Source organism: Artemia franciscana, chromosome 15 (genome assembly GCF_032884065.1).
Source record: "Artemia franciscana chromosome 15, ASM3288406v1, whole genome shotgun sequence".
Taxonomy (NCBI): domain Eukaryota; kingdom Metazoa; phylum Arthropoda; class Branchiopoda; order Anostraca; family Artemiidae; genus Artemia; species Artemia franciscana.
This window is the reverse complement of record NC_088877.1, coordinates 11,775,346-11,797,988: the sequence shown is the minus strand read 5'-3', so window position 1 is coordinate 11,797,988 and position 22,643 is coordinate 11,775,346. Positions and strand designations below refer to the sequence as shown.

Genomic DNA, 22,643 nt, shown 5'->3' with positions numbered 1-22,643 from the left:
AACAAACTGCTTTTGATCAAAATGATTGGGTCATTCAAACTTTTTGTCAATCACCGTCAACGCTTGACTCAAGCACCAAACAGGTTCCTAGACGGTCAATCATGCTTGAGTCAATCGATTGACGGAAGCTTTTGATGAAAATGATTGACTGTCTAGTTCCTGCTTTAGAAAAGTAGACTAAAAGGAATATCTTTTTGAAATGCAATAATAAAAAAAATGAAATGTATAAATGTGTGAAAAAAAAAAGAAAAAAAAGTTCAATGTAAAATTCAGATTCATTGAAAACTCTGAAAAGGTCATAGAATTTAACTTTCTTTTCATTGAAAGAAAAATTCCCCATTTCACACTAACTTTTTAAAAAGTATAACATAAAATTAAACGTGAATAACTATGTCGAACCGACTGAAAGTAAAAAAAAAAAAATGTTTCTGAGATCTTGAAAGAAAAATTTTCCTTTCCACACTATTTAAAAAAAAGTATAACATAAAATTAAACATGAATAAGTATGTCGAACTGATTGAAAGTAAAAAAAAAGTTTCTGAAACCTTGTATCTTCACAAAAACAATCAAAAAACCCCTTCCTTGATTTTTGTGAATTAACACCACTTTATTTTGAAATACTTGTCCCTAAATTTAGAAATTACCTTATTTTGTATCTTCATTGAAAAATTCGAAAACAATCGAAATCCCCTCCACCTTTAGAAGTAAAAAAAAAAAAAAACACTTTTTTCGTCTGATCATAAAAACAATCGAAAAATTCATCCCTTGATTTTCGTGAGTTAACACCACATTATTTTGAAATACTTGCCCCTAAATTTTGAAAAATACCTTACTTTTTGTCTTTATTAAAAATTCGAAAACAATCCAAAGTCCCTTTAGGATTCGAAAATGATTTTTTTTGTAAAAATCAAAATCTCCTCCCGATTAAAAAAATTCCCTTTTTGTATCTTCATTAAAAAAATCCCTACCACCCCCCACCTTCTCTCCACATTTTCGTGAATTGACATTACTTTATTTTATATCATTATTCACCTCTACTACTAATCCAAAGAAGAATTTACATGACAAACTGGATCATATGATAAAAAATCGCTAGGAAAAGCCTCTTAAGACTTTCAATGTTGAAGTCTTGACAATAGTGTCAGTCCTTAAGCCTCAGGCATCAAGTAAACATCATAAAACGTACACTGCCTTTGGAACTTGGAAAAAAGGCGTTAAGTTTTTTTTTTAGGTGAGCGAAAAAGAAAAAAAAAATTTGGCTTACCAGCTTACCATGCCTTTCATCAAGATTCTAAATTTTAATGTATATTGCTATGAATTTGTTTTTGTTTATGTAACACTACGTTTTAAATTCTGCACGTTATATGCTTTTGTGTACATTGTATATGATAAAGTTTACAATATGCTTAATGAGAATGGGTATATAGAGCCCATGACTTTAGGGGGGGGGGGCAAAAAATTCCACAGGCTTCTAGTCTCGGCCAACTCAATATAATTTCACAGTTGGAGTTTAGTTAACATTAGGCATGTTTTATACACATTTCATATCTATTACCAATATACAAAGAGCAGCTGATTAACATGTACAGTTGTAGATCGCAGCTAAAAACCTATTTTATTTGACAAAATTTGTTCCGATTACGGATGAAAACCCATCTTCCATTTGAAATCTATCATTTGAAAATACTTGTATTATTTTAATATTCGGACACTATATTTCAATATCCTAACAATATAAATTATAGTTAATAATATAATAATTAAATATAACAACAATATTTTAATATTAATGCTATAATTAAGTTCCAAAGCTATTCCTCATTTAGGACTAACAACTCCAACTAGGGAATATTTAGTCCTTTGCTAAACTTCCCTAACAATGACTTACACTAATCCTTTAAATCCCTTCGTTCCGTCCACGTCCTATTTCTATTCTCTCATACTCTTAACTAATGTTCTCATGGGACTTAATAAATTTACTAGTTTATCAAGTCGAATAACCTAAACAGGGAGATATTTGCGATTTTATAACTTGACGAGAAACTGAAACTGAATTGACAACTTTCTGCTGCAAGTAAATATTAAAAAGTTGAGTACATTCTAGACGTCAATGACTTCTAAGTGTTTGACAACGTAGCTAACAATGTTTAAAAGCCTGACCCTTGGGTCAGTCGTGATAATTGAAAAGTCGTTGGGTTATAATTTTACAGAACAAAAAATTAGGAATATTTTTTCCCATTTAACTATGAAAAAAAAAAATCGAATGATGAAATTATTATTTCATTTAACAATTTTTCCATTTAATTCCTATATACTTGTCTAACTAAAATAAATGATACAGACAATTCAGATAATTTTAGAAAAACTTCAATATCCGACTTCCTCCTACCTCTTAAACTTCTTTTTAAATATTTAACTTCTTCTTGAACTGGGTTATACATTATAAATACATCAAGTTATTACTTGGATTCCCACTAAGCACTCATAATACGCTCTTAAAATTTAAGTGTTAATTTACATATTCCCCCCCCCCCCTCACCGAATCTGCCACAACTAACACTAGAACCATTAAAAATTAATGGTCTTGCTTATGTTAAAAAATAATATTAAAATTAATGTCACAGTTATTTCAGCCTGAAAAAAAGGGGATATAGCCAGTAAATATTGAATATATATTTGAATTTGTTAATTTGAACTTTTTTTAATGTATAAGTAATTTTTCCCTCAGCGTTCACTGTCTTACGCAATGTTGAGTTAAGACATAGCTCTTAATTATCACGAGCCAATGGTTTGGTTACCATTATGTGGAAATACTCAATGAAGACATAGACATTTTAAGAAAAGGCGTTATCCGAACGCTAGTAACTAGCACAACGTTGGAAAAAGCAGCCAATATTCTGGTTACTATTATATGGAGATATAAACATCTGAGGGAAGAGTGTTATTCGAACGCTAGTAACTGGCACAATGTTGGATAAGAACTCCATTGTTTTGGTTATCATAGTTAAGGCGACAGATCAAAAGATATACACCACCAAAAAAGCAAGAAAAATACATATAACGAAAAACATAGAGAACAAGAGCTAAGAGCTCATATGGCACTTGTGACGAGGTCGGAAGAGCCGAGAGCTCATATGGTACGAGGTCGGAAGAGCCAAGAGCTCATTTGGACGAGGTCGGAAGAGCCAAGAGCTCATATGGTATGAGGTCGGAAGAGCCAAGAGCTCATTTGGCACTTGTGAGAAGGTCAGAACCTAAAGTTAAACTTTATAGCACAAGATCCTTCTAAATATCAAATTTCATTAAGATCTGGTCACCCTTTCGTAAGTTACAAATACCTCAATTTTCAAAATTACCTCCCCCCTCCCAATTCCACCAAAGAGAGCAGATCCGGTCCAGTTATGTCAGTCACGTATCTTAGACAGGTTTCTATTCTTCCCATCCAGTTTCATCCTGATCTCACCGCTTTAAGTATTTTCTAAGATTTCCGGTCCCCCCAACTGCCCCCCCCCCCAATTACGTTTGATCCGGTTGAGATTTAAAATAAGATATCAGAGTTACGAGGTCCTTCTAAATATGAAGTTTCATGAAGATCCGATCACTCCTTCGTAAGTTAAAAATACGTTATTTTTCTTATTTTTCAGAATTACCCCCCCCCCCCCGCAATTGAGCGGATCCGTTCCAATTATGTAAATTACGTATGCAAGACTTTTGCTTATTTTTCCAACCAAGTTTCATCCCAATCCCTCCAATCTAAACGTTTCCCATCATTTTAGGTCTCCCCACCCCAAACTTCCCCCAATGTCACCAGACCCGGTCAGGATTTAAAATAAGAGCTTTGAGCCACGATATCCTTCTAAAAATCAAATTTCATGGAGATCCAATCACCCGTTCGTAAGTTAAAAATACCTCATTTTTTCTAATTTTTCAGAATTAACCCCCCCCCCCCAACTACCCAAAAGAGAGCGGATCCGTTCCGTTTATGTCAATCATCTATCTAGGACTTGTGTTTATTTTTCCCACCATGTTTCATCCCGATCCCTCCACTCTAAGTGTTTTCCAAGTTTTAGGTTCCCCCTCCCAACTCCCCGCCCCCATCACAAGATCTGGTCGGGATTTAAAATAAGAGCTCTAAGACACGATATCCTTCTAAACATCAAATTTCATTGAGATCCGATCACCCGTTCGCAAGTTGAAAATACCTCATTTTTCTAATTTTTAAGACTTACTCCCCCCCCCCCCAACTACCCCAAAGAGAACAAATAAGTTCCGATTATGTCAATCATGTATCTAGGACTTGCGCTTATTTTTCCCATCAAGTTTCATCCCGATCCCTCTACTCTAAGTGTTTTCCAAGATTTTAGGTTTCCCCCCTCCAACTCCCCCCAATGTCATCAGACCCAGTCGGGATTTAAAATAAGAGCTCTGAGACACAATATCATTCCAAACATCAAATTTCATTAAGATCCAATCACCCGCTCATAAGTTAAAAATACTTCATTTTTTCTATTTTTCCGAATTAACCGGCCCCTACTCCCCCCCCCAGATGGTCAAATCGGGAAAACGACTATTTCTAATTTAATCTGGTCCGGTCCCTGATACGCTTGCCAAATTTCATCGTCCTAGCTTACCTGGAAGTGCCTAAAGTAGCAAAACCGGGACTTTAGGTTTTCCCCCTCCGACTCCCCCCAATGTCATCAGATCCGGTCGGGATTTAAAATAAGAGCTCTAAGACACAATATCATTCCAAACATGAAATTTCATTAAGATCCAAATACCCGCTGATAAGTTAAAAATACTTCATTTTTTCTATTTTTTGCGAATTAACCGGGCCCCCACTCCCCCCCCCCAGATGGTCAAATCGGATAAACGACTATTTCTAATTTAATCTGGTGCGGTCCCTGATACGCTTGCCAAATTTCATCGTCCTAGCTTACCTGGAAGTGCCTAAAGTAGCAAAACCGGGACAGACCGACAGACCGACAGAATTGGCGACTGCTATATGTCACTTGGTTAATACCAAGTGCCATAAAAACTCAACATGCGCTTAAAAATATATAAAAAACGTTTTGTAAACCATAAACTGTGCAGAGATACAGGAATAATCGTCGTTTAAGTGTGTTAGTCTTATAAGACATATCCCTTAATTAAATTACAGTGCCTTCTTTAACGTTGGTAACGTAACTAACGTGACGGTTCCGACAGTTAAAAGCCGTTAAATTTCAAAAACAAATTTTTTTAGGTGAGCAAAAAAAGGAAAATTATTATTGATCAACAGTTTTTTATACCTGTAATCATTGTATTACACGCATACAAACAAAATTTTATTGTATATTACTAAACACTTGTTATTCTGTAAATTGCTATACATTGTACATTCTGTATGTTATATATTGTGCATTCTGGATTGTATATCCTGCACTGTTATATGTATACACTGTATATCAGAAAGGGTGAGGGAAAGCATAGGATGGCTAGCCCCCAACCCCCAATTGCACTTCCGGGCTGAAGGGCCTCAAAACAGAGATCAGCACCGATGGTTTGAGCTTGAAGGGTCTAGTGCCGTATCCTTTACCTTACCTTTTTTACATTGTACATTGTTATTTGCGACATCATAACGTACTTGCGACAATTTGTTATTGTGACAATTCGTTATTGCAACAATTTCGTAAGTGTGACAATTCGTAATTGCGACAATTTCATAATTGCAACAATTCGTAATTGCGACAATTTCTTAAATGCGACAATCCGTAATTGCGACAATTTCAGTAAAACGTTAAGCAGCATTACCTTTTAGTGTCGTTTACTTTAAATAAATCTACTAATAAAAAAAATTACAGTTTACCTGGACTATCAATTAAGAGTCCAAAATTTAAAACAAAGCAAAAAAAGTGCAAATTTCTATTTACCATTATGAATTTTTTCGTAATATTTTCCCGCTAGATTATGCTCCATTTCTGGCCAAGGCTGTTTCCGCAGCTCCCCTTCATCCAAACCAAATGCTTCATGGACTTGTCCACCATTTAAATTCGAAAACTCAGACTGGACATATGAGTTGAGCATAGGCAGAGTTTCCAGTTCATCCCCAGCTGAACCGTAGCTTCTAATAGTGTCTAGATTGTTTAACGCGACATAGTTCTGCTCATTTCCGCTAGGAGAATATGATGAAGGACGGGGTGGCAACATTGGTGGAACCTGGAATATGAGTAAGGACAGGAATAGGTACTTCTTCTCAAAATGAACCATTTGAATGTGCGATTACAAAGCCGGCCACTTACTTTCACCAATTCTTGTTTTGTTCAAAAAATCTACATTTCTTTAAATTGCATACGAACATTATAATAAATAAGCTTTGTGCTAAAGAAAAATCCTGATTAAGTTCTTGAATTTAGCACACAAAAATACGTTAGAGGCACAAAGAAATCTTTTCAGGGCAAAAGCTATGATGTACAGTATTGTATTTACGGATTATTTTTGCAGAAAATGTTCATAAAATGAAATTTCACAGTGTCTAAGATATATTTGAATGATTAAAAGGCTACAACCAAATAGATTAATTTATAAAGAATAGAATTATCTGACTTCAAAATATTATTTGAATAAAAAGTATTGTCTGATACTATTAGTACTATCGTGCTGCATAATTGCACGTCTACGAACCCTCCTCCGCCAGCCAAATCTGTTCAGATTCACTCTACATCCTCTCCCACAGAGTTCCTTTTCCTTTAAATGTCCTTCAGATCCTTTCTCATGACCCCATTTAATGGGAAGCCCACCCCGCTTTTCATTTGACCCCAGATAAATGGTTAAAAACTTCATCTTTGTCCATCTGTCATTCTTCCGCTGTAGAATGTGCACTCGCCATCTTTATCTTTCTTTCATTATTACCCTAGAAAGAAGGTTCTAGACATATTTTTCGTACAGCTTACTCTTGGACATTCAGTTAGTCAAGAGAGTTCCTAAGACTATCCTTAGACAATTCTTCTGGAGAACATTTAACAAAAGTGTCCGGGAAAGGTTTCCGGATCACTTACCTTAGAATAAGCAGACTAAGAAAACGCAGCTGAATTTTATTGTTCCTCATCATCTTTATACCCCTAGAAAATGGGTTTAAACCACTTTTTAATCTAAAATAATCCCCGTTTTAATATATAGAACTGAGAACTAGACCCAGTGGCGGATCCAGGGGGAACAGGACCCCCCCCCCCTTGACGCAGTGGTGGATTTGTGATTGGAACCACTTTCTCTGGTTTGGGTTGGGACGAAAGTTATTTTTTTGTAATCGATTTTTAATAGTTGAGTTTTTAAAGAATGTTTCTTTTTGCAAACAAGTTTGAAACAAGGTTTTAGTTATTTAATGCAGTCTCTGCTAGATTATACTAATGACGCATACCACCAAAAAGTATTTAATTAAATTTAGGTTTATCAAGAGAATCTGTCCCCATTACCAAAATAGCGAACTTGAAGGCGAAAATCTTCATTTCGTAATAACAAGAAGGGGAAATTTAGAATCCTACTTCTTTAGGCTGCCAAAACGATATTTCAGGATTGTGCTGTCACAACGCGGCTGGAAAGCAAAATATTTACTTCTTTTTTCTGTCAAAATTTTGTTTTCAAGTCTTGCTATATCACTGAGTTGAGGAAATTGATATCATTACTTTTTCGGCTGTCTGTTTTGGTTTTTGGGTTTGTTTTTTTTGCGAAGCGGGGTTTGTTTTTTGGGAGATTTGTATAATAGAAAGTAAATGTATGAGAAGTGCAGAAATTATTAGTTTAAATTTTGGATTTTGACGAGCAAATGGTGTCCACTTTACTGCCTATTTCAATTAAAATAAAACTCTGCATTATATGACAAATCACTTCTATTCATCCTAAAACATTAAAATAAAGGCCATACCCTTTAAACTTTCACAAAGGTTCGTGTAAGTATATACTTAAAACCAATTATATGAGGCAAATACTCCTTCAAGGTTGCAGTAATCATTTAAGAAGAATAGATTTTCGAAAATTTGTTTATAAAGGAAGGCAAATAATTATGTTTTTTTTTTAGCTGGCACAGATGGGTTTCGGAATTCTCAGTTTGAATCAGTAGAATGGCATCGATTTTTTTTTTCGAAAGTTTACTAGTAAAATTTTGATAAAAAACAGAAATTCACACAACTTGAGCTAACCACGGAAACGGAATGCAACTACAATATTACTTCAGAATTTCTCACCTTCTCAATACCAACCAGTCAAAAAATATAGTTATGTTTTTGTATAGGGGTCAAATATGTTTGTCCATAAAATTGTCTAAACTGCTATATATATCGCTAAGGATTTTTATGCTTATTTTGATACATGCCATCCAATTATATTTCAACGATTAGTGGTTAATAAATCAAAATTTTTACAGGACGATTCTCTAACTAAATGCTAAATATGAGTCAAATTTCAAGTTGTTCAACAGACATATCGAGATTTAACGTTTGAATTGAATATCAGAAAGTCTTAAGATTAAAAAAAAAATAATTAGAAATATCAATAGATGGAAACCCTGAGAATTTAAATCACCGATCTATACCTATCAAACACAAAGATAACAAACATATAATTACTTTTGTTTTTAAGCAGCATTTCGACTCGTATACTTAGTTTGAAGCACATACCTACATCCATCTTTATTAGAGTTCATATTTTTGTGACGATTGTGGTCTTTATTCGAATATTTTAGGATGAATAGAAGAGAAAATACTAACGAAGAGCTCTAAACTGACAGGACTCTAGACTGACAGGACTAGCCGTTATAAACATTCACCGAAATATTTAGGTCGACATCGACCGTGTAATAAATAGATATGACGGGAGTGGAAATAGAGAAATAGATCGAACTTTAATAAGTGGAAAGATACGCTACTTTGGTATGAAAAGTAAATTTTGATTAGTAAATCTTTGAGATTTCGTCAAAGTTGACACTGTTTATTAAAACACTATTTTTAGAAAGAAACAATGTTTAGTTAATGTCTTATTGCCTATACTTAAAACCCTCGTTTTAAATGTCTTCTGTGCATTTCTATCTCTTCGTTCTGTTTTTCTTGTTACACTCCTATAAGAACTAGTATTTAATGTTTATTATATCTTTTACAAATATACAAGTTGTATTTTATCCTCATTTCCTACTCTTCGATACTATTATATTTACTAAGCTATGCCGCAGAGTTAGGTGACATGCTAAATGATTTGACTTATACAAATTGTCACAAAGAGTGCATAACCCCGAAAGATGGTTCAACACCAATTATTTTTTTTCACAATATAAAGCTTAACTCACTCGCTATAGTGCTCAGAAGTGCAAAGGTGAAAAATTATGCAGAAAATATTAAGCGTCATATTTTTTTGTATAGTCAGTGAACAACTTTTTTTTATGGCGGGGTGGTTTTTATAACTTTCAATTTTTGTATCAATATTTTTATACCATTTTTAATTTCAACAGATTTATTAGAATTTTAACCCTTACCAGTTTTAAGATTAAATTTACGACCAATTCTAATTCCTACCTACGACACATAATTGTCGACGTTCCCTTTAAATTAAGGGTATTTCTTTGTTCGCAAGTTTATCGAAGCAACCTATTATGCACCACTCCTTAAAGAAAATCCTGGATCCGCCCCTGTCTTAGACCTGATGATTAACCAAGTGTGACAGTTTGGCCGACGCAACCTCTTCCCTTAGTAAATTCGCACAATTTTAGTTACTGCATTGTTTAATATAATAAGCATCATCATGCTAAGCAATTTGCTTCCTACAGAAATCAAGCAATTGCCTCTGTCATTACCACATTCGTTCTTATCCTTTTTATTATACCGGGACTTATTTTTCTAAAATCACTAGGTACTTCCCTAATATATGAATAATTAAAAATATCCCATTTGTTTAAGAATAGACGACTGATGATTTAGGGCGTTCAACATTAGTATAGGTTCAGCAAAGTGAAAGAAAAAAAAATATACGGCAGTAAGAGAAGTGTCGCCGAGGGAGAGAGAGAGAGAAGAAACATATAGAAAAAGAAGAAGAACGTTCGACTCAAGATTTTTGAAACCACTTCTTCGAGTTATATTTTCCCTTTTTCAAGTAAAAATATTTGGCACGTGGCACGTGGGTTTGTTTCACAGTTACTATGAGAGGGAACCAGCTACTTTTATAGCCCACCAAAAACTGAAGAAAAAACGTATGAATTAAAACTCCAGTCATGAATACACTGAATAGCACTACATACAGCTTTCCTTGGACCAGCCAAGCGGGGAAGTGGATCTTCGAGCTAGTACCCCCCCCCCTCCCGAAATATGGAGACTCGCCGTTTTCATTATTTCTTATATTTCGCAAAAGCTGATCCTTTTTAAATTGCAATCCCTTCCCGTCCGAAGAAAAATCCTGCTTACGCTCCTGATAGGGATCTTGTCTTGTCAAATACTTAGAAAATCTCAAAAGAATGATTAATTAAATAGTTATTTGTAAAATTAAGTAGCCATATAAGTAAAATAATAATTAGTGAAAGAAATCAATACAATATTGAGCCCAATCCAATGCAATGAATAAATTTAAATTTTGAATGAATTTTTAGATTTATTAATTAAAAATGGTAACAGATAAATACTACACGTAGATATTCAAAATGAAAAAATTCTAATTTGTATTCTTTGTACTATATACAGTAGTCTCTTTTTTTTTTAAATCGTTCCGTTTTATCCTACATACATTTGGTCCAACTTTTTCCTGCTAAATAAAAAAAAAATTCAAATGAATCTTACCTGTGACGCCACAGCTTCTAAGTTACTATTCTTAGTAAGCTTTTTGGAATAGTCACAATCTCTTGTTGAGTTCAGTGGCATCATTTCCCTTCCATTACTATCAAAATATCGACGGTGGCGTCGTCTTTTGCGACGATTTCGACAGTAGCAAGCACATACCATCATTAATATCAATATAAGACTAACAAGAGTGGCCAAAATACCAACTGTTACTTCCTGTGGTATTTCATTTATAGCACCAAAAATGCCACCGACAATGCCAATAGATTCAGAACAATATTGCCCAGTGGCATTTGGAGGGCAGGAACAGCGGAATGTGCCAAACATGTTGAGACAAACACCGCCGGAGTGACATGGGTTTGGCTCACATTCGTTGATGTCTGTATTACACAGTTCACCGGTGAAGCCTCTGCACTTACATATCGGACCGGATATGCCTTCTTCACAGATGCCACCGTTTTTGCATGGATTAGGACGGCAAAATCTCCCGTATTCACAGCGTTTTCCTAAATAGAGTGATTCCGTTTTAAATTTTGTAGAAAATTTAAAGAGTGACTTCAGTAGAATCAATGTTATTTTGAATTTAAGACAGCAAAAATATATAGCCTTAACTCTAAAATATGAAATATTTTTAAACTAGAGTTTGGAGATTATTTTCTGCATTTGTAGTGGAAAACACTACAAATGCAAATCAGCGAAAAAAAAAATATCAGTATCGAATTCAAAATGAATTCTAAAATTAAATTTAAAAAACAATGAAAAAATTAGAATTAAAATATTTTTTTCTATACTCTAAAACATGTAATGAATTTTATTAGAGTTCAGCGATTTTTATAGGAGTTCAGAGATTAACTTCAGCATCTATAGTGGAAAATAAATTTGAAGTTCAAACAGTGAAAAGAAAATAGCAAAAAATAAGTGAAGACATTTGTAGCAAATAGAATCACCTTTACAAAAAAAATGCAGCGAATTCGCAACGTTATATTAAAAAAGATTATTCAATCAAAAACTGCACGTAAAAATTTGGAATTTTTTTTTATTATTTTAACTCTAATTAAGATTTATATATTAAGTATATATTAACTCTAGAATAAGATTCGCTTCATAAATATACCTTTTGCAATTGGAGAGGAAAGAAAATTTGTGAAAATTAAACAGCAAAAAATTCATGTAGACATTTGTAGTGAAAATAAATGATTTTGGTGCCAAAAAAAAAAACCGTAGTGAATTCAAGAAGTTTACTAAAATTAGGCTACTCAATTAAAACTTGAAAATAAGAACTGAAAATAATATTCCTTAACTCCAAAATTAAGTTTGACTCATATAAAAGTTAAGAAATTACATTCCGGATTCGGAGTGGAAAATAAATTTGTCGTCTAAAAAGCAAACAGTAAAAAATACATTTAGACATTTGTAGGGAAAATAAATGTTATTGCCGAAAATGTATAAATAGCAACTTCACTGTGTTTTACTTTACTATTTTTTTGCTATCCCATCACTCGAGAAAATTCCAGTGCGCGTCCCGAGGGGATTTCCGAATTGATTCCTATGAAAATATTTAGGTCATTTACCCCGTTTTAATGCACCAAATATTCCTATCTATTCCAGTTTCCTTTATGTTAGATTGTCATTTATTAGTTTAGTTTCAACTCGACCTGTTATTGAGTAATGGTCAGATTCACAGCTGTATATTATTCGTTTTATAATTTGTCTCAGCTTTTTACCGCATTGTACAAACGCCCCTAAATTTTAGCGAAAACGGTACAGTTGAACGTGTTGGCAACACTGGTCTCTTTTCTATTTTCAATAATGATGCTGAAAAAGCAACGAGTTTAACTTTTTCTTCTGCCAATCCATAGAACATGAAGAGCGATTCGGGTCTCTCTTCCATATCAAATTATTATTTCTATATGTAGCCGAAAATACATAATGAAGACTAGCCTTTAGCTTACCTGTCAAGTTCTCTTGATACTGACATCTATAATCATTTTGTAAATTGAAGCAAAAACCGCCATATAAGCAGGGAGAAAATGCGCATGGATCACTATCAATTTTACACTTAGCGCCAAAAAATCGTTCATGGCACTTGCACTGGTAGGTTACACCACTGACTTCGATGAAACTGCCTCCATTCAAGCATGGCTGAGAGCCACATAGACCAGACCGAATTAATGAATGACGACAGATAAATTCGACATTCGTGAAGCGTCGGAGTGTGGCAACTATGGCAGGAGCAGGTACACCGATTGGGACACTTGCAGCAACGATAAAGTTTCCGCTGATGTGATAGTGTAGCAAAGTGCGGTCGACACGAATGTCATCCAGACACCTAGAATAAATGAATTGGAATAGAATTTGAGCACTAAGGGTTGGAGCATAGGAATATAAGATTCTAACAACTGGAGCTAATACTTTTCTTAACGATCAAAGCAAATTCCTTTGGAATCACAGAAATATTGCAAGAAAGAAAAGAAACCCCGCAGTCGAAATGGAAATTCAGAATAATTTGCCACAATCATGGATATTTTTCTTAATTCATTCAAATACTCATCTCAAGTATGAAAAACATCCATGATTGGATAATTCTGAGAAAAATTTCTACTTTTCATGTCTTTTCTTTTCTTGGGGTTAGAATGTTTATGAAACTTCACAGAACTGTCGGAGTATTAACCAACACATTACCTGAAATAGCCCCTTGATCGACATGGAGCCTGTCGATATTGTAATTAAGATTTTAAGACATTTTTAAAACTTTAAGAGATTAGAAAATACCTACAGATTAAATACATACAGTGGTGTAAATTGGAGGGGGAGGGTGGGGTATTGCCGTCTCATATCTAGAAAATTCCTTTTTTGCTTTCATTAAAAAGCACCTTTTTACACTTTCAATGAAAAAATGACCCCTTCCCCTTCTACATCTGAAAAACACATTTGTTTTTTGCTCCTCTCTAATTTCGGTGAATTGATGCCACTGCATTCGCAACTTTCAGATATGCTTGTCCATAGTAACCTAAATTCTGTTTAAAAACAGAATTTCAAAAACAATACGCACATCGAGGAAACTAGTTTGTGAGCTGGTTCCAAATATGTAAAAACTAATCAAGTCTAAAGTTACCTACCCAAAGTTGACAATATATGAAAATTTGAATAGTTTTAGAAAAAGAGGAAATACACTTCTAAAATGGGTCCAATCTTGACAAACATTTTACCACTAGTAATTAAATAAAAACAAGCTGCCGCATCCAATCTACTTTCTAAAAAAAACCTATTTCAAGATGAAAAAAGAGGATATACATGGCACATAGTTAAAACCGTCCAGTAAATTTAAATTCAGCATGTCTGATAACCCTAGACAGAGGTTTGAGCTCCCTCTGTAAAAGAGCGTTTCATATTTTACTTAGGAAGGATACTTGAAGAGGAAGGACAAATACACGACTACTTATGCATGTTGTACATGATTTTTACTGCATACTATACATTTGAAAATCAAGTTTTACGGGAAATCAAGCAATTTTCCTAGGGGCCAGGGGAAGGGGGCTGAAGGTTAAAATTATAGGGCTAACTTTTTCTATTTTATGGAAGCTTCTTGGGTAAAACTTGGGGAGAGGGTGGGGTAGATACCTCTCCTCACACCCCTTATTTTACAGAAATACACTGAAATCAAACACTCAGAGTTATTGCTCAGAGGAGGGAAGCCCCTCCTCACATCCCTTATTTTACAGAAATACACTGAAATCAAACACTCAGAATTATTGCTCAGAGGAGGGAAGCGACTCCTCACATCCATTATTTTACAGAAATACACTGAAATCAAACACTCAAAGCTATTGCTCAGAGGGGGGAAGCCCCTTACTAATTGGAGAAAAATTAGGGATATAGTGTGGAAGGTACCGTACTCACTTGCATGAATATCTATAAACAAATGAGGGGGAATAAAAGAACTTCCTTTCCTCCAAAGGCGGTCCAACGATCCAGTCTCCCCTGGATGAAAAAAAAGCGACTGAAGTAAACAAAAGGGTTGAAATTTTAATGAGTTTAACCCCATCAAGGTTGGCATTCATGGCAACTCAATTCTAGAAGTTGAGGCTCATATTTCAAAAGAAAGAATATACAAAAATGATGTGAAGAACATTGATTTTCTTGATAAGAATATTTACAATAACTTGCTTATAAGTTTTCCCCAGAGACGATTTCATCTTATATACAACAGAAAATTATTTCATAATGCAAAGCAAACTTTTCTTTTGGGAGGGGGAGGAATAAGGAACTAACAATTTAAAGGGATATTTTCAGAAATGAGAGAAGAATTAGACCAACCTAGAAAATTCGGGTTGGAGGTCCGGTTGGAAAATTCAGGTCCACAAGGTACATAATCGATGGCATCAAGCAAATGACTGGGAAACATAGTAATATTGCTTATTAAAAAGAATATGTCACTTTCTAGTAGCATTTTCAAGGAAAGGAAAGACCACCAAGGAAACTAAGATTAATACCGGCATCAATTCCGATGGCATCAAGCGAATGACTGGGAAACATAGTAATATTGCTTATTAAAAAGAATATGTCACTTTCTAGTAGCATTTTCAAGGAAAGGAAAGACCACCAAGGAAAATACCATTAATACCGGTATGCCATATATACCATATTATCAATACCATTATACCATATAAATATCGCATACCATTTACGCCATTTTGTGCCACAAATCCACAATTATGATTTAAATAAGGTTAAAAACCCATTTAAGAAAGATCATGATATAGACAGTCATAAAAAAGTATACACTCTGTTATAGGTAAATATTCGGACTTCTATCTGTTGAAAATATGCCTTATTCATGCTGAGTGTACACAGGAGGTTGAGATGGATAGCTGCCTTCCGCAACTTAAGTAAAAAAGAACTTGAAACTAAAATAGTAAACCTAAATTAAACAAACAGGGAGTTAACTTCTTTATCAATATCTTGGAATTCCGCCAATAGTTGATAAATGATATACAAAAAGAAAAAACTGCTGTTCAAACTAAAGTTTTTTCGCATTAAAGTACAGAGGTACTTTAAGGCTAAAACACACCCAATAAACATGTTGTGGGGCGTGCTCTACCTCCAATATTTGAACTAAAATGTGACCTACACTTAACAAAAATTATTGTACAAGTTCCAAACCGTGTAATTTTACTTTCTTTTTTTGCTACAAAATAAGATAATATATACCGTATTTTTTTTGTTTAATATAACAACATGAAAAATATATGATTTACAAGTCTATCTATTCAAAGAAATATTTTTGTTGAGCATTTGAAAAATAACAAACCCGTGAATTGTTTATTCTAAGATACTTATGGAAAAAACTAAACTACTAGAAATAATTAGAGAAAAAATGTGAAAAGAAACAGATTACAAGGAGAAAAAACGCTAAAGAAACGAAACTATATTCTCATTAGCTTTTCCCCTGCTATTTCTCTTAGCTTTTGAATATCAAATAAATAGAAATGTTTTGTAGTAATAAGAAACAAAATTATCTTCCAGCCTTTAATAATTCAAGGAACTTTTGTTCTCGGAGCATTTATGAGAAGATTGAAGATGAACTTTACCTTTTTATAGCAAAATAACATAGTATGCTAAAACAAATCCTTCATGGAGCGAGAAAGAGAAATTCGCCTCGTCCTTCGTCCTTGTTTTGCTGATGAGAAAACATTATCAGTTTTTTCATATTTTTATTAAACAAGTAGATATCTTGAACAGCAAGGGATAAGATAATTGTAAATGTCAAACTATTTGCAGAGGCAATTTTCAGAAATGTTTTATAAGAAGGATTAAAAATGGAATATTAAATTTGAGAGACTAAATATGAGAGATTAAATAAATTTTTTTATTCCACAAGAATTACAGAGTAAAGTAAAAGAATGAGACCTTGATTTCACTGAGTGAAAATATTTATGGGAAAATAGCAGTCCATGGAAAAGAAAAGTTCATAAAAAAAATTTGAATTGTAAAATTTTGAAAAAAAAAACTATTAAAATATGTTTTTGTTATCTTGTTACTACTAAATATTTCAACTTATTTGATAATCATAAGATCATGAGACAAGACAGCTAGCCACAAACACAACTAAATGTTTTCAGATGTGCGTTCCCTGCGGGTAATGAATAAAAAAAGAGCATTGATTAAGGATAAAAAGAAAAAAAAATCAATGTCAATTTTACCATGGATATCGAAAGAATCCCCAAATATTATAGAAAAAAAGTTTAAACATTTTCTACAAGAAGACGAGATAAACACTGTTTTCCAGGTCTTTCCTGATTTCATTTTTTTTAAAGTGCTTTGATTAAGAGAAAAAGACCCATTAATTTCAGAAATTATTGAGAGAAAATCAGAAAGAAGAAGATTCATTTATGTTCAATTCATTTTAAAAAAATGCAAAACAATTGGAGTGGGGAAAATTGACACAAATCGGTATGGAGGAAATTTATTGAGGGAGGAGATTGGCAATCGACGGAGGAAAATGATCAAGGAGGAATCAATAGAGGAGTTAATCGAAGAATAATGACAGTGAAAATTGAAAAAAACCTCGCTTTCATTCCAAGGCTACTTATGGCATGTTAAACAGGTCCAATGATGTCAGGTTGAATGTGATAATTTTTTTTTCAAGAAAATTTATTTTATGTTTTTTTAGAAGAACTATTTATTTCAAGAAAATACAGAGGAAAGTAAAATCAAGCGACTTTTACTGTGTTGAACAAAAAAAAATGGTATAAAGATCAATTAACGAAAAATAAAAATGAAAAAATTTAAATGGTAAATACTGAACAAAAAAAAATTTGAAACATTACTGACTGAAATGTGTTTTATCTCATTTCTACTAAATATTTCAACTTGTCTGATAATGAGACATAACATAACAAAGTGCTTTTAGTTGTAGGTTTCCTGCAAGCAATGCGTAACAAAAAGAAAAAAGAGCATTGATTAACGAAGAAAAGGGGGGAAAATTAACTCTGCCCTAGATCGAAAAATTGCTTATATCTTATAGAAAGTAGCTTTAAATGTGTTCTTTAAAAAGAAGAAATAAACAGTATTTTCCAGTCTTTCGTGATTCCAGGAAAATTTTTTGAAGTGCTTTGTTTAAGTGGGAAAAGACCATCATTTTCAGAAACTGTTGAGGGAAATTTCAGAACGAAAAGGCGGTTCATTTATGCTCTATTCTTTTCATATAAAGCAAAACGTTCACCGAGTTTTGGAAAAAAAAAAAATAAAAAACCATCAACTGTTTCTTGTCATTATTATCGCGATCACAGTAAAGATGTTTCCTAATGACTAACCGGATTCTTAAAACAAGATTGAGAGTTCTTAGTGGAACAAAAAAGTTTATAAACTCAAATCACGACTGGGCAAAACCAACAATCGAAATCCATAATCTTCCTTTGGAGCGTAGTTGTCGAATTCACAATCTAGATTATGAACTTAAAAGGCTGATTGCTATTTTTTCTCTCCCTCTATGCTCTCTCTCTCTCTCTCTCTCTCTCTCTCTCTCTCTCTCTCTTCTCTCCCTTTTTTCTCTCTTCTCTCCCTTTTTTCTCTCTTCTGTCCCTTTTTTCTCTCTTCTCTCCCTTTTCTCTCTCTTCTCTACCTTTTTTCTCTCTTCTGTCCCTTTTCTCTCTCTTCTCTCCCTTTTCTCTCTCTTCTCTCCCTTTTTTCTCTCTTCTCTCCCCTTTTCTCTCTTCTCTCCGTTTCTCTCTCTTTTTTGTTCTTTTTTCCCTTTATCTCTCTCCCTTTTCTCTATGTTTTCTTTCTCTCGTGTTTTCTCTTTCTTCTCTTTCTCTTTTATCTTTTCTCTCTGTTTTCTTTCTCTCGTGTTTCTCTTTCTTTTCTCTCTCTCTCTCTCTCTCTCTCTCTCTCTCTCTCTCTCTCTCTCTCTCTCTCTCTCTCTCTCTCTCTCTCTCTCTCTCTCTCTCTCTCTCTCTCTCTCTCTCTCTCTCTCTCTCTCTTTTCCGTTCCTGATAATGCTGATTGTCAGCGGAGCGGCAAATTTACAATATGATTGTGATTTTACGATTCGGTTTTGTCAGTGGAATAGGCCTCAAATCTTTTTAGAAAGATTTACATATATAAGATTCAAATATTATAGATTAAAATAACAATAATAATAATAATTTATCTTTAGCCCACATCAGACACAAAAATGACAGTTGTGGAGTATACCAAAAAAATAAGAGGATAAACTACAATACATGAAAACATGAAAACTTAAAAACTTCACAAGAGCAGAGTAAACAAAGGAAAGGAAAAACAATCAAGACACAAAAACATGAGAAAATGAAACTTTTTACGAAAAAAGACGGATAACAGACCAAGACCTACTGGGGGAACCGACCAAGACCTAATGGAGAACTATTTAATAATTTAGAACTTAGCATTTGAAATTTTTGAATAACATATGTTGCTGAATATAATGAAATCAAATTACTATTGCTGAAAGATAGGGAAAGATATAGCAAAAGTTAAGATGCCAGTAATAGTCGATCTTGATCCGTTCTAAATCACTTTTATTAAGAATATTGCTAAAACCGGCATTTAAAGCACGGAATGACCACACAAAGTGGATAAAGTCTAGATAAAGCTTGCCTTCGATAATGGCTCCGGTTTCCAACAATTTTCGAATAACTTATGTTACGTTTCTTTTTAAAATCCCTAAGAACTTGAGACCGGCACGAGCTCAGTGATCTAGTTGATCTAGTAATCTGACTTGTGTGTGAAAAGGAATACATTGTTTATCAAAATTTAACTATAAAGTTTATGAAGTTAATAATCTATATTTACTAAGTTTAGCTACTGTAAAAAAATTATTCAAATATTCTTATGGCTATTTTTCGACTTGAAAACATACACACAGACCGTATCTTGCCATACTGTCGCGATCTTGACCCTTTTGTACCCCACAGTGAAGCTGATCAGAAAGATTTACGAAGGTTTAAATATTACAGATTTGTAAAGTAATTAGATTTAAAATACATAAATTTAAATAGTAATTCAACAAATTCAAATAACTAATAGCAAGAATTACTTACCCAATAAAACCCATTCTTGTATCATCGAAGCCGGGTAAACCTGGTAGCTGTCTTACTTCTGCGCCGAAATACACATCCGTATTTTCCATATTTAAAACATCGTTTACACCAGGTGCAGACCCGTGGGCGCTAAATCTGCCATCTATGAATAACTCTGCTTTGTTACCATGGCGTTGCAATCGAACTTCATGCCACTTTCCATCATTAACGTAGGTACCGGATACTCGAACAAGGCCTTCACCACTGCCGCAGTCAAATCGGTACTGAACTTGGCCGTTTACCATCTATAGTTAAAAAGAAGTGGATTGAATACAGTAGTGAGAAAACCGGGAAAATTCGGTTACTAGGGATTCTGAAAAGATTGCCCCCCCCCCCCCAACCACAAACAGAGCATAGTTTTTGGGATGTGGAAGCAATGGACCTTGAAGGCCTGAGCCTCAATCCAGGGATAGTGGGTGCACCCCATTAATAAGAAAAACAACCCTGAGCGAGATTAGTATCACCTGTGGGTTAATTGTGAGCCCACCCCCATCCTTTCTCTAACTTTATCAACAACAACGATACTAGCAAAATAAACTAATTACTGAATAAACTAGAAGGCTTTATGGGATAATATTTTTCATAATATATATTGGATTTCAAAATTTTCAATAAAAATCTATTTTTTATTGCAAGATTTGATATTACAAAATAATTGGCGAAAGAGGGAACAAAAGAGGACTAAAAGTAATTGACTCGCGTGGTGGCGGTAAACTGAATAGAGCCAATATATTTTCTTGCAATCTCTCAATCAGGTTATATTTACTTTTGATTTTTCCTCCTCACACTTTTATGTTCTTTCTACGTCGTCCAAAATAATTAGCCTCCCATCGCCCATTTCTTTAACGTTATAAGTAATAGCAAAATTTTGTGCAGTGAAATTGCACACTTTACGGCGAGTAAGGAGGAAAATTTCTATTTTAGATGATAGGTGTATTGGCTTTTACAGTTGGATATATGAAAACTATATTTTGTCCAAGAATTGGATTGGGAGCTAACGTTAGTCTAGCCAGTAAAAACGATGAACAAAACAGGCAATAATAGAAATTGGCTTTGGTGGCGAAGCTAAACTGGGGCCAACAGGCGTTCTCACCGTATCTCTTCCAGGCTATAGTTGTTTGTCTCTTTTTAGTTTCTCTTCACATTTTAGTAAGTATTTCTTTTCCATTCGTCCAAAATAATTATATTCCCTCTGAAAAGCAAGTTTTGAGTAATTACAATTTGTAATTACTATGCTGCATGGAAGATTATAGCACATATTGCTTTCACACAAGGACAAATCACGAAACCCACAATTGGAGAAATTTGGAGAAATCAACACAACGGGTAAGGACACACGGTGCATCTAGATAAAAAAAAATCATATTTTACCAGAGATTGTGTTTGAGTTTTGGGTAGCCGAATTCTAAATAGACTATAGCCGAAACATTCAGATCCGAAGATGGTTATCTCCGATTTCAAAAAAGCCCGTATTTCTTCAAAAACTGTGCATTCAAAACTATGTTCCTTTTATGGCAGAAATTAGAATTTATGAACACATGAACCTACTTTCAACTCTCTACGATTTAGTCTACCTAAACAGATTAAAAAAGCGATTTAAAATATAACGTGAGAAATAGCGCTCTTTGCTAAGTCTACTTTAGACTGACTGCACTACACAGATTACACGATTTCGCCAATGACTTAGTGATAATAATTCGAAAATATAAATTTTACATCTCAAAAACTATGCTATATCCTTACTTCTAACCAATTTATATCCCGTTTTCAAATAAATTGCCCTTATAGCCCTTTAAATAAAAAGTGCGCACAATTTACCGAATGACTCGAGCTTCAAATTATGCGACACATTTTCAGATACAGAGTTCTAGAAATAATAATCTCATCTAAAGAGGTCATGGCATCTTAGAAGTTTTCGCAATTCCAAGAATCCTTGGAGCCTTTAAAATTGTTTGAGAAACAACTTCTAACTAACTCAATATTTTATATGCAAATGTCATACTGGCAATAAACAAAGATGACAGTTGTTCTAAAACAAACTTAAAAAAAACTTTCTCATTTTAGAGTTAGAATAAAGAAACATGAGATACCAATGATAGGCGTAGCTGAAGTGCAGACAGAAGGCAGGCAGTAAGAGACAGGCAAATGGTTACTAAAAAAGGGTGAGGTTTTTTTTTTATTATTATTTAAAAATCAGGTTAGTGAGTACGGTGAGAAACGCTACTCTTTAACGAAGGAAGTTGTTCAAACCCATGAAGTATGTGCAAAACATGAGACAATACTGATAAGCGTCTCTTAATATGGGAAAATTAAATAATAAACGAAAAAGGTAAAAAGGGATTATGTAAATGGGAAATGTAAAATTGAACTAAAAAATAAGTAGAATGAGTAGAACTAAAATGTTTAGAATTAAAGAAAAGAGTTCAGAATTAAATGAGCAATAAAAAAAGATTTTCAGAGTCAACATTTTTTTTATTCAGCTACGGTGACATGTTACTCTTTACGAACGAACTGTTTGGAGGCTACTTACATAGGCACTCAGTATTTACAAGTTGAAAGAACGGTCTAGGGAGTTTGAATATGACAGAAGGATACTGAAAGAGTAAGCCCCGCGAAGAGTTCTAATAAATGACCCAAGAGGGCAACCACAACGATAAGTACTCTAAATCAGATTTACCGTATTGTCTTCAGATTTATCACTAAAGGTTCCTTTGAAAAGACAGTATCAGGGAAATAGGGCTACAAACTGGCAAAG

General features: G+C 33.9%; 1 protein-coding gene across 14 annotated transcripts in view; it reads right to left on the bottom strand.

Moving 5' to 3' along the window:
• The window catches only part of LOC136036050 (fat-like cadherin-related tumor suppressor homolog), a 401,362-nt gene that overhangs the window by 40,793 nt on the left and 337,926 nt on the right, over positions 1 to 22,643 (bottom strand). For 9 of the 14 annotated variants that reach the window (XR_010619615.1, XM_065717993.1, XM_065717998.1 and 6 more), the window contains one exon: positions 19,850 to 20,133. The exons of 1 other annotated variant lie outside the window; for it this stretch is intronic. Coding sequence is in view for 12 of the 13 variants with exons in the window: in XM_065717993.1 (XP_065574065.1) it covers positions 19,850 to 20,133 (284 nt within the window). In the remaining variant the exon portion in view is untranslated. Of the gene's footprint in view, positions 1 to 5,909; positions 6,196 to 10,787; positions 11,294 to 12,739; positions 13,117 to 19,849; positions 20,134 to 22,643 lie in introns of all 14 variants that reach the window. 4 more of the 14 variants (XM_065717994.1, XM_065718006.1, XM_065718004.1 and 1 more) reach the window with 3 other exon arrangements.